The sequence below is a fragment of the Schistocerca nitens genome, chromosome 5 (genome assembly GCF_023898315.1).
Source record: "Schistocerca nitens isolate TAMUIC-IGC-003100 chromosome 5, iqSchNite1.1, whole genome shotgun sequence".
Classification (NCBI taxonomy): domain Eukaryota; kingdom Metazoa; phylum Arthropoda; class Insecta; order Orthoptera; family Acrididae; genus Schistocerca; species Schistocerca nitens.
Window position 1 is genome coordinate 85,813,360 of NC_064618.1, and position 13,528 is coordinate 85,826,887.

Here is a 13,528-nt window from a genome sequence, read left to right on the forward strand (position 1 = left end):
ATTTCAAGTTCTGGGCAAACCTTTTTGCTGCTGGAAGATCATGAAGAAGAGATTCTGCAGAACTTTCTTTTATTCCAGCACGAAACTCTGCAACTGCAGTTGCTTGACAGTGACGTGTTTTTGGGCCAGAGTCACAAGCTCTAGTTCTCTTGCTTGGACTCAACAGTCACAAAAGGGGACCCACACATACATTGCATCTACTACATCTACATCTACATCTGTACTCTGCAAATCACTGTGAGGTGCATGGCAGAGGTTATGTGCCATTGTACCAGTTATTAGGTTTTTTTCTGTTCCATTCAAGAACGAAGCATTGGAAGAATGATTGTTTGAATGCCTCTGTGTGTGCAGTAATTATTTTAATCTTATCCTCATAGCCCTATGTGAGTTATATGTAGGGTGTTCTTGTATATTCCTAGAGTAGTCAGTTAAAGCCGGTTCTTGAAACATTTTTAATGGATTTTCTTGGGATAGTTTACGTCTATAAGAGTCTTCCAGTACAGTTCCTTCAGTATGTCTGTGACACTCTCCCATGGATTAAACAAACCTGTAAATATTCGTACTGCCCTCCTCTGAATACGTGCAATATCCCCTGTTAGTCCTATTTGATACGGATTCCACACACTTGAGCAGTATTATAGAGCTGGTTGCATGAGTAATTTGCAAGAAATCTCTTTTGTGGACTGATTGCACTTCCCCAGTATTTTACCAATAAACCAATGTCTACCACCCGCTTTATGCACAACTGAGTCTATATGATCATTCCATTTCATATCCCTACAAAGTGTTACACTTAGGTATTTGTATGAGTCGGCTGATTTCAACAGTAGTCACAGGATGTTATATTATATTTTCTCATTTTGTGAGGTGAAAAATTTTACATTTCTGAACATTTGGAGCAAGTTGCCAATTTCTACACCATTTTGAAATATTATTCAGATCTGACTGAATATTTATGGGGTGACTTTCAATTAGTACTACATTATAGATAACTACATCATCTGCAAAACACCTGAATTTACTATTAATATTGTCTGCAAGGTCATTAATATGCAATATGAACAGCAAGGGTCCCAACTCACTTCCCTGGGGCACAACCAAAGTTACTTCTACATCTGATGATGACTCTCCATCCAAGATGAAATGCTATGTCCTCCCTACAAAAAAGTCGTCAATCCAGTCACAAATTTCACTTGATACCCGATATGATTGTACTTTTGACAATAGGTGTAGGTGTGGTACTGAGTCAAATTCTTTCCAGAAATCAAGAAATACCGCATCTACCTGATCGATGTTTTCAAGATCTATGTTTACTGGTACTGAGGAGGTCATACTGTTCAAGACACCCCATCATATTTGAGCTCAGAATTTGTTCTAAGACTCTACAACAAACTGATGTCAAGGATATTGGATGGCAGTTTTGTGGATCACTTCTTGTAGATGGGTGTGATCTGTGGCTTTTTTCAAGAGCTGGGCATGGTTTTATGTTTGAAGGATCTACAACAGATTATATTTGGAAGAAGGCTAACTCAGCTACAAATTCAGAACAGAGTCTGACAGGGATTCCATTGGAGCCTGGAGTTTTGTTCAGTTTTAATGATTTCTGCTGTTTCTCAACACCACTGACATTAATATCTATTTCATTCATTGATTCAGTGGTATAATGATTAAACTGGGGCAATTATCCTGGGTTTTCGTTTGTAAATGAACACTTGAAAATGGAGCCACTAACAGCCTTTCTATATAACTGATTTTTTTTTTCATTCTGTGAAAATCACTTGACAACATTCTGCTAAGGTAGTCACTGAAGGCATCACACATTTCTCTCTTGACAACCAAATGTGTTTCATTCAGCACCTCCATGTGTATAGCCTTTTACACCCATAATGCAGTAATCTCTGTTTCTTTAGAAGTTTCTTTACAGTGACTGTATACCATGGAGGTTCCCTTCCATTATGAACTGTTGTACTAATACATATCTATCCAGCATATGGTCAACTATTCTTTTACACCTGAGCCAGAGTTGTTCTACAAATTCCTGCCCCATGCTGAAAGTTTCGAGTTCAAATGGTTCAAATGGCTCTGAGCACTATGGGACTTAACATCTGAGGTCATCAGTCCCCTAGAACTTAGAACTATTTAAACCTGACTAACCTAAGGACATCACACACATCCATGCTTGTGGCAGGGTTCGAACCTGCGACCGTAGCGGTCGTGCAGTTCCAGACTGGAGCGCCTAAAACCACTCGGCCGCTCCAGCCAGCAAAAGTTTCAAGTTCCTCATTGACATATGACACTACTGATTTTTTATCTAGTTTACTGAACATATATATCATTCTTTGATTGTGTGAATCTTTTTATTGTGCCTATCATGACTCAGCATCTCCACTATATGGTGAGTAGTAACTTTCCTTCTCTGGTACTGTTTCTGCTTGTTTTAGTTGTCCTTTGCACTTTGGTAATCATTGTTGCCACAACTGCATCACGGTCACTGATGCCAGTTTCAGTGTGGATATCCTCAAAGGTGTCAGGTCTATTTGTTGCCATTAAATCCAATATATTTCCATCATAAATGGGGTTCCTAACTATCTTTTCTAGGTAGTTTTCAGAGAAGGCATTTAGTAAAGTTTCACAGGATGTCTTATCAAGCCCACCACTAACAGAACTGCAATTTCTCAATCAATTGTTCGATGATTATAGTATGATTGGTGAATGTACATACAAGTGAACTGAGGTTACCTCTGTAGTTTATGGTTACATCAGGATGTGATTCGGTGGGCAACAGAAGGTCCAATTATCATTTCATGCCCACCCCTGATACTGAGTCTTGCCCAACAGTCTCACGTGCAGCTTTAGTTCCTACAGTTACCATTATCTGGATTGAATGGAGAGTTACATAATCTAAAGGACCTTGTGTGCACCCCACATACAATGAGCTACATGAATACCAGTCCCTGATGTGTAGTGTACACCTGAACTATTTTAGGGGGACCCTACAGTTCTCAACCCAATGGCCCAAGTCAATAAATCACAGGCAAGCTTGTCACAGAACCTTCAAAGTCTCTGGTTCTGAGATGAGCAAACCAAAGGCCAAGATCAATTCTGGGGTCAATACTGCAAATTGTGAGCTTCATTGGCACTCCATGTGCAAACTGGTCTTCTCAGGGTTTTATGCCAGTCACTGGAAAGATCCAAGAATGTTCTCAGAGCCCACACAACAAGCATGATTTGTTCAAATGTTTGCCACAATCTGCAGTTGGCTGCACCCTGTTCCCTCAATGGCTGCCAGAATAGCCTCTTCAACATACTGGATAAGGCCCCCCAGGCATACACACTGAGTGCACCTGGTGTCCTTTCCTGTCCTTCCCAGCCATTTTCCTAAGGGGTGCCATTGTTCACTGTACATTTTGACTGCCAACAATTAATAGACCCCTACCCTTTTGTGTTTGTCTCCTCCTGACACTGGACAAAACAGGTTTCTCCAAAAACAGGTGAAGTGAGTGCATTACTGTGCACGGTTAATATCCTGAATGACATTTTTGTCTCAATGTATGCATAGAAGATTAAATCATTATCAATTTCTACTGAACAATTTACTGACATGATATCATCTTTAAATCTTGCATGCACAAAATATATATTCAAGACTTTCTCACACACGCAATCAATAGCCATAAACATACACATTTGAAATTATTCAGCTTATTACCAAGAACAGGGCACTAATTCAATTGTGTAAGTATAAAAAGTTTTAGAATAAACCATTCTAAACAACAAACTTAAGTGTCTAAAAAAAGAAAAATGCAAAAAAGCAATAGGAAATATTATTCAATGCAAAATGTCAATAAACTTAAATTCTTTAATACAATGGATGACAAATAAAGGGAAGCATCCAGAAGACAAGGTCAGATGTCAATGTAACTTTATGCATATAATCACTGTCACTGGGTATGTAAATGATGAGTTACAATTCTCTGTGTTTAGTGCTGTTAAAGATATGGTATGGTATATAATAGGCACGAATAGTGTCAGATGTTGAGTGATCACTGTAAATACTGCAGAGATGCCCCATACTCATGTAAGACAGCAAAATGAGCACCTGGCAGTATTTGAAAGGTGCCTCATTGTGGGTCTCCATTTGGCCAGCTGATCAAACTATGCAATATCCAGATTTTTGTGGCATTTATATGTGCCAGTGACTGATTGTTGGACTGTATGGGAACATGGGGCAGACATGCTGATTGTAAGTTTCTAGTCAAAGACATCTGGTCACCAGATGGGATGACCTCATCATATACACATCTGCTGTCTGAGAACAAGTACTGGACTCCATACTACATTCCCTGTTATTCCACACCATTGGTAGGAGACTAACAGCAGCCAGACTAGGGAATTAGTGTCCTAAGCATTGGCTGCCATTAACACAACAACATAAGCAGATTTATTTGGAGTGGTGCCATGAAAGGGAAGCATGAACTGCTGATGAATGGTGTCACAGTTCTGTACTACCCCAAATGACCACTGCCAGTGAATATGGTGGGGAGAGGTCCTGTTCTTCCAGTGTTTAGGAGAGGAACAGCAGAGTTACTCCAGGCATCATGGTGAGGGAAGCCATTGGATATGACTTTATGTTGTGGCAGCTAGCAATTGAGGGTTGAGGGAAATATGATGACACAGTGGTATCTTATGGACATCTGTTGTTGTCCTGTGCTACCCCTCACGCGACAGTATCTCGGGGCCATTTTTCAACATGATAATGCTCATCAACACACACCACATGTCTCTATGAACTGTCAGCATGATATTGAGGTACTCCTACGTCAAGCAAGATTCCCAGATTTGTTCCAATAGAATATGTGTGGAACCTCCTCAAATATTAACTCTGTCTTTACCCCAGATTACAGTGTATCAAGGACCAGTTACAACAGTTTTGGGCTAGCTTGCTTCACCAAAGGATACAGTTTCCCAATGGAATAGGTACATCCATCCAGGTCACAGGTGAAGCAACATCATACTGTTAAGTGAGCTCATACTGCCACATTCTTTTTAACTTGACTTGATTTTGTAACCACCAAAATAATACCACGTGCCCTCTGACTCCATTAAGTATCACTTCATTTCCTTCTTCTCCTCTGGGTGCTTCACAATTTCTGTCAGATAGTGTATGTAATCAGTATATTTAACTTATTTTATGCTATGTGCTATGAGATGCAGTTATACACTTACAGGAATTTAGGATACAACACTCATAAACTCTGTTCAAGAATATGTTAAAGAAATAAAAGAAAATTTTCAGAAAACAGTTTTGATCTACCATAAATGTATCCATTCATCTGACAGCCATTTTATTTCTGTTAAATGAAAGGTACTTGAATCCAAAATTAAAAAAAAAAAGTAAATGATGAAATGTTAAATCTAGACTGACTAAAAAAATATTACTGGAATAGTAATATCTAATGAGAAACTGACAGTTAAATAGTACTCAATGCCAGTGACAATATCTGGATGGGAACTGAAGTTAATGATTAAGAACTAAAAACTTAGAATATTTATGCAAAAATACAAAGAAATTATTTATATTTTTCATTTTAGGTTCAGCACTGCCAGAACCAGAATCAAGAATTGTGAATGGAACAGAAGTTATGGATGGACAGTATCCATTTATGGTAAATGTTAATTTATTTCTCTTTCAAGAATTTACTGCACTTTCTTTAGAAATGATTAATCACTTATGTTGAATAGTTATTAGATAAAATGAAAGTCATAGTTTTCTAATGGAGACATAAAAAGCTGATTAGTACAGGCAGTGAGGGTGTTCTTACATTAACATCTACATCTACATGATTATTTTGCAATTCACAAGTAAGTGCTTGGCAGAAGGTTCATCGAACCACCTTCAAGCTATTTCTCTACTGTTCCACTATCAAGCAGCGTGCAGGATAAAAAAACACTTAAATCTTTTTGTGTGAGCTCTGAGATCTCTTATTTTATTATGATGATCATTCTTCCCTATGTAGGGTGCCAAAGAATATTTCACTCAGAGGAGAAATGTGATTGAAATTTCATGAGAAGATCATGCTGCAATGAAAATCACCTTTGTTTTAATAACTGCCACCCAAATTTGTGTATCATATCCGTGGTACTCTCTCCACTATTTCACTATATAACAGATTCAATATGCTTTTGTCCTTTTTGGAGATTGTGGTGTGTTTCATGTCTGAATGTCATCTCTTGAGATATCCTCATGAGAAAAGCAACACCACTGATGAAATGCAGCAGTTCGCCTCCACTAGTCACTTTTATTCTGTGTACTTTTGTCAGCAGAGAGCTCCACACATGAAGATTTGCCAGTGCTTGAACTGGTGAGTGGAATGCTTGATAATGGTATTGTCACAAGAGATTTACCTCTTATAAAAAGTAATATTAAGTTGTTGCCATTGCCATGTCCAGGGTCCTCAGGACAGTGGAAATATAATTTCTTGTTGCATTATTTAGAGGTATCCATATGAAAATTCATACATGAAAGCAATAACCTATGACACAAGATTGCTAGTCTTGTCTTCAGCAAATGAAGCAATTAGTACCATCAATAGATACATATAATAGCATATTAAACTCTTCTAGCTTCTCCTTGGGAAAGAGAGGAAGATAGGTTGGGGAAGGTTAAAAACGAGAGACAGGTCACACAGGACACAAGATGAGAGGGATTCACCTGTTGTGAGTATGAGGCCTTGTTCTCAGCAGTGTTGGCATTCATAACAACTCCAGTCATTACCCACAACATTGTATGTGAGCCACAAGTGCTACTAAGAATCACTTTCCATCTAAGACACATCTACAAACAATGAAATCAATTTCTAAGATACACACTGCTTGATAAAACAAATTGAAGGTGCCCAGAAGACAAATTAGCTGTTAATGTAAATTTATACCGATATACATGATTGGTGGGAATGTAAATGATCAGCATAGTTATTCTCTCTGACAGGAGAAATAGCCACCAGACTGCATTGTATTCCTTACATTTAGCCTTGGTGTCAGGCCTGGTGGAGTATATAAGGGGCATGAACAGAATTAGATGTTGAATGATCACTGTGAAGGAAATGGAGATGCTACAATTAGTGTCATACAGCATTATCAACACCTGACAGAGTTGAAATAGGGCTAACTGTTGGTCTCCATTTGGACAGCTGGTTAAATCATGCAATATCCAAGCATGAGAGGCATTTGGATGAGACAATGGCCGGATGTTGGACTGCTTGGGAATGCAAGGGCAAACATATGTGTTGTCAAGATTCTGGTTGACCATGTCTGATCATCACAAAGGAGGATCATTGTATTGTGCATATCATAACCCCTTCACACCTGCACCTACCATCTGAAGATAACTAATGGATGACATTATGTCATTCTTCACTGTTGGACAGAGACTAGAAACAGCCATACCAGGGTATTACCATCCCATGCATAGGCTTCAGTTAACATCACAACACAAATGGCTGCATTTTGAGTGGTCCTGTGACTGGGAAGCATGGACTGCTAATGAATGACTGTGTTCAGCAATGAATGCCATTCTGTACTACCCTGGTTGACTGTCATCAGGAAGTATGGCAGCAACCTGTGGAGAGGTCCCATTGTTCCAGTGTTTTGGGGAGGCACAGAAATGTGCTTGTGCCATGGTATTGGCAGCCTTCTGAAATGACTTCAGGTCATGGCTTGTACTGATGAGGGAACTCTGAAGGCACAACAGAATGTCATGAAAATATTATGTTCTCAATCATTACCTCTCACACAATAGTATGGCGGTGCCGTTTATCAACAGGGCATTGCCTCATCCACAAATGAGATGCGTCTCTATCATCTGTAGGGGTCTGGGTTGAGATCCCTTTTGTTGTCAGGATGACAGAGTGTAAGATACAGTGGAGCAGACTGATCAGCACACTGTATGCTAATGATATAACATCAGTAGAATAAACATTTATGTGTATTCTTCTCTGTGGTGGTGCCCTGGCCAGTCGCACTGCAATGTGTGGCCTCAGAGTATGCTGACACTATATCAGCAATTTTTAGAGGACATCACCCTAGCAGCATCTGTACACGTAAACATGACAGCAGGCAGGCAGCAGGTCTTATTGGTGGCCGACGTAGCCCATACAGCAAGCTTCGCTGCCCAGGACGGAGGATGCCAAACAATTACATCTGTTCACCCAGTGGCCTGTTAAACACCACTGCAGATGACTTTACAGCATAACTGAGAAGAGACTTTACTGGCATAATTCACTATGGAAATATGACAAATGGAGTGACAGTGACTGTAATAACTTTGTCTGCAACATCACGAGTCATTGCCATCATCTCAACATGCCACCTCACCTCTCCAACAATGAACAGATACACTGCATTGCTGTGCACTCTCCCCAGTTAAAGGCTAACAGAATTTAGCACTTCAGATTGTAAATTGTTTGCTTCTTTATAAAACTATTTTCCTTCTTTTCCTTTCTTTAACTTCTGCTACATAAATAAAATTGCTGGAAGTGAACTGTTAACCTTCAGTGTAGTTTTACTAACCCACCATTAGTCTGAGGTATTTTTCTTTTATTTAAACTATCTTTCTTTTAAATTAGTGGAGCTGCAATTACATGCACTTTGTATGTCTTCTTAGGGGATGTGTTACAAATTCATGTTATTTTCAAAGTAAGTTTGCATACTTTAATGTCTGATATGAACACATGTGTAAACTGCTCTGTCCACCATTAGTTTCTGGACGTGGACCAATAGAATTAAAGCTTTCATATATGTATTTGCAGTTCAGTTGGCAACACATTTATGATTGGTGCACCTTGCAACATTATCTCACTTGCAGTTGTTGCAGAAACAAAGTTCTATTGCGTTCGGTTGTACACCGTGAAAGATTGATTTTGACGTGATGTTTATCAAGGAAATTGAGTCTGAGAATTGCATTACAGAATAACCATCACCATCATTGGCAATGCTTCCATGTATTCTCAAAAACTCAGATTCAATTCTGTAGTCAAGCTGTGTTGTCACTAATGAGTTCACATCATTGTTATCTACTCCATGTAACATGTATCATGGAGACCTAAGTCTTCATTGCCCTGTTATAAGCATAACAAGCAACATTCCATCTCTCCAGAAGTAAGTGCCCTGTTTTCTTCTACTGGGAATGTCTTCCAATGGGTGATGAATTCCCATTTGTGTTGAATGGATGCATTTTATGGTGATGTTCCCTTTATTCTTATTACTGCACTCTTGTGCCTCATGATCAACTCAACCACACTCATAACAGTCTGGTTGGTGACATTGCTTCTGCAGATGACCCTAACCTGATGATCATTGCACCATTTTGTAGCAATGTCAGTTTCTTCCAACCATTTGGTGATCGTACTACCATATTTTATGGACTGTAAGATGCAGTTTTTTTTCAGAAAATGGGCTCAAAAATTTGGGTGTGCCTTATATGTGAAATTAAAATAAAAATGTGCAGCATTGGATTTAAAAGTCCTACCAGTCTTAAAAATGGCCATATATTTACTGTCATGGGAAACCTGTCTGTATCTGGCAACATTGGACTCAACTACTGTGGCAGCAGCAGTGCACCAATGCAATGAACGTGAGTTGTGGGGATTCAGAAGCTTGCTAACACTGCCTCCCCCTCTCTCCCCCCCCCCCCCCATCATGCCATCACAAACCCATAACACTTGTCTAGCCTAGCCTATGATGCATCACTGCAGTACTGCAGTCTACGGTGTAGTGAACTTGAATTGAAAGTGATTTGTGTTATCAGTAACAGTAAAATATTTTTGTTAGTATCTAGTTTTGTAATGGAAAAAAATAAAAGATATTCATATGATGTGGGATATAAATCAAAAGTAATAGCATATGCAGAAAAACATGGAAACACAGCAACTGGGCAGCATTTCAATCCTCCACCAACAGAAAAAAACCATTCATGATTGGTGGGCTAGTAAAAAAGAATTGCAAAAAATGAGGAAGACTAAATGTGCAGATAGAGGACAGAATGCAAAATGATCAATACCAGAAGATGACTTGCTGAAATGGATTCAAGGACACCAAAATGGCATTGGAATTAATACAAAAATGATTCAAAAACATGCTCGTAAGCTAGTGCTACAGTAGACTTTAAGGGTGGAGTTGGTTGGTGCTACAGGTTTATGAAGATTTGTGGACTTGGCATGCAAAACCAAAACTAAAATATGTCAGAAAATTCCACAAGAGTGTGAAGAGAAAATTTTATCTTTCAATCACTTTATTATTCAACACTGAAAGAAAACCAATGTGGAACTAAGCCAAAAGAAAACCAATGTAGAACTAAGCCATATAGCAAATATGGATGAAACTCCTCAGACATTTGATGTGCTGAGAAACAGAACTGTTGCCATGAAAGGTGCTGAAACTGCAACTAAAAGTTTACACAAAAAAATGTACTAAACTGTTGTCCTTTCATATTGTGCTGATGGTACTAAAGGTAATCCAATGATTATTTTCAAGTGCAAAACAATGCCAAAACATTCTGAGATACTGACTGGTATTGCTGTTCATGTACATGACAAGGGTTGGATAGACAAGGCTGGTATGGAATTATGGATTGATGGAGTGTGGGAGAGAATGAAAGGTGCTTTATTGAAGAAAAGTACTCTTCTTGTGCTAGGTCAGTTTAGTAGTCATTTGAAAAATTCTGTGAAAGAGAAACTGAGACAGAGAAATACAGAGCTTGCTGTTATTGTGCGAGCACTTACTTCCCAACTGCAACCTCTTGATATCTCAATAAATAAACGATTTAAAGCGTATACGAATGGAGCATATTGATGATGGATAAACCCAACATGAATTGATGCCATAGGGAGCTTTAAAATGACCTACAATCAAACAAAACAATTTAAATGCATAGATAAAAAAATGTGCTCACCAAGTGGCGGCAGAACACACACATTAAAGACAGTGGTAATTGGCAAGCTTTTGGAGCCAGTGATTTCTTCTTCAGGCAGAAGGGTTGAAGGGGAAAAAGGAAGAGGGGTGAAGGAAAAGGACAGTAGAGGTCTAGGAAAAGGGTTAGATTTCAGGAAAGTCACTGTGAACTGCAGGTCAGGGGAGACTTACCAGACGGGATGAGAAGGAAAGACTTTCCTTCTCATCCCATATGGTAAGTCTCCCCTGACCTGCAGTTCTGGATGACTTTCCCAAAATCTACAACTTTCCCTAGATCCCTCCAGTCCTTTTCCTTCACCCCTCTTCCTTCTTCCCCTTCAACCCTTCTGCCTGAAGAAGGAGCCATTGGCTCCAAAAGCTTGCCAATTACCACTGTCTTTAATGTGTGTGTTCAGACCCACTTGATGAGTAGATTTTTTTCTACCCAATTAAATCATTTTGTCCATAACTGATTGTTTTCATTGTTATCTACAATCAAACAAGTGTGTCATGGATAACACTGTCATGGTACAGAGTAAGAGATAACATTACTGTTATATCTTTCAAGAACTGAAGCTTAAGTAACACTCTCAGTGGCAGTGAAGACCATCTTAAATATCAAGAGGAAATGATGACAATGAAGTGGAAGAAGTCCAGAAGTCCAAGTGACAATTTTCAAAGATTTTAAAGGCCAGTTCAGTTTTATAAACTAAGAATTCTTTTTTTATTCTAGCTTTGCACTCTAATAATGAAAATGGTAAAAATGTTGTTTCTTAAAAAACTGCTTAAAATAAAGGTGTGTCTTATATTGAGTAACATCTTATAGCACATAAATAAGGTAGTTTCAGCCAGCTCAAGTGGATTCCCCATCCTGACTCTACATGACATGTCAGCAGGGGTACCGTGTTAGAAAACATCTAGAGCCCTGGTTTTAGCTTTACACAAGGTAACTCCTTCAGTTTCTGTCCTTTGTGACAGCTCAGATGTTTGTACATTTATTTCTTGGATTTTACACAAAAAAAGGTTCCACTGACTCATTAGACTTACTTTCTCACTATAAAATCTTTCTCACTATAAAATCTTGCACTATTTTGGATCTAGTAGCCAGCTCCTGTAATGTTCGTGCCTTGTTTAGTACCTCATGAGATTACATGTGTTTTAGCTTCACCCCTTAACAGCAAGGTAGCCATAAGTAAACATGTTTCATTTGTCCAATTGTGCAATCCAGCACTAGTTAATACAGCTTTAATGAACACAGTGATATCCCCTATTGTTTTCCTGAAAAAAAAAAAAAGCATTACCACATTTCCTGTCGACAGATCAAGAGGAGGGGAGGGATGATCTTAGTTTCTTCTCTCTCTGATAATAACTGCTATACCACAGTACGTAAGATTTCAGCTTGCTTATGCAGATCTTCATTTTGCTGCTCATAGCTCCTCATACATTCTTACTTGCTCTGTACAAGCAGTTTCACCTGTAGTGACAGCATGTGTTTTCACGATTTTTTGTATTCTATTACTGCCATTACATAAGAAAGATATGGGAAAACTACACTTACATTACACACAGCAATACAACAAATTAATTTATATGCTGGATCATAGCCCAACTGTGGCTCTGACCAGCCTTGCACCAAGTGACCAAACCTTCTACAAATGTAACACGTAGTTGGTAATGACTCAATGCATGGCAACTTGTGACCCCACAAATTAAAAAATTGCATTCCCTGGCATTAAATGTATTTCCTTGATATTTCCTCTAAACAATACATGTCTTCAGTTTCCTATGACTTAACAAATGACGCTTTGAGAGTGGCATTAACATCCCTATGACTCCACATGGCCACAAACAATTACATAATCAGAAAGGCCAAAGGAAAAATGCTTACTCACCACACTGCATTGCATCAGGATGGAGGTCCAGATAGTGATGGTGATGCTGCAGACATAGTTGCACTATGGCAGTGGCAGCCAATGTATACACTTCTGACTCCTATTTGTAGGGGCCTGGGTTGGGACCCTTGCTTTGTCACTAGACATAGTGTGGAATGCAGTGGAGTAGGCTGGTTGGCATACTGGGTGCTAATGACACAAGATTAACAGAACAAGACCTTTTTACATTACTGTTACAGTCGTATATTCTTCCTTATGGCAGCACCTTGGCCTGTGTCAGTGCAGTGCACAGTCTCAGAGCGTGCTGCTGCAAACTTTGGAGGATGACACTCTGGCAGCATCCATGTAAACATGGTATTGGGCAGGTGGCAGGTCTTGCCGTTGGCTGATGTAGTCCATACTGCAGAGCACTCTCATGGACAGTGCCAAAGGGGTGTGCTTGGGTAATCTCTCAGCAAATCTGCATAGTGTGGGGATAAACAACAGCACAGCCCTTCTACCAAGGAAGGCCGAGGATGTCAATGACTGCTTACAGGTACTAGTCGAGGGCAGTGGTGGTTAGTGCATCTCCAAAACACTGTGACAGGCTGATGGTGCTCTGAATACCATCAGCCATCAGTGTGGTTCAGCAGGCTAGAGATAGGAGTCTCCAAGTCTTCTTATCAGTGCTCATCAGTGGTGAGAGGTTG

General features: G+C 39.3%; 1 protein-coding gene across 2 annotated transcripts in view; it reads left to right on the forward strand.

Annotated features, from left to right (window-relative positions):
• The window catches only part of LOC126259798 (chymotrypsin-2-like), a 205,368-nt gene that overhangs the window by 52,447 nt on the left and 139,393 nt on the right, over positions 1-13,528 (forward strand). For both annotated transcript variants that reach the window (XM_049956820.1, XM_049956821.1), the window contains exon 2: positions 5,593-5,666. In XM_049956820.1, coding sequence (XP_049812777.1) covers positions 5,593-5,666 — 74 coding nt within the window. The remainder of the gene's footprint in view (positions 1-5,592; positions 5,667-13,528) is intronic.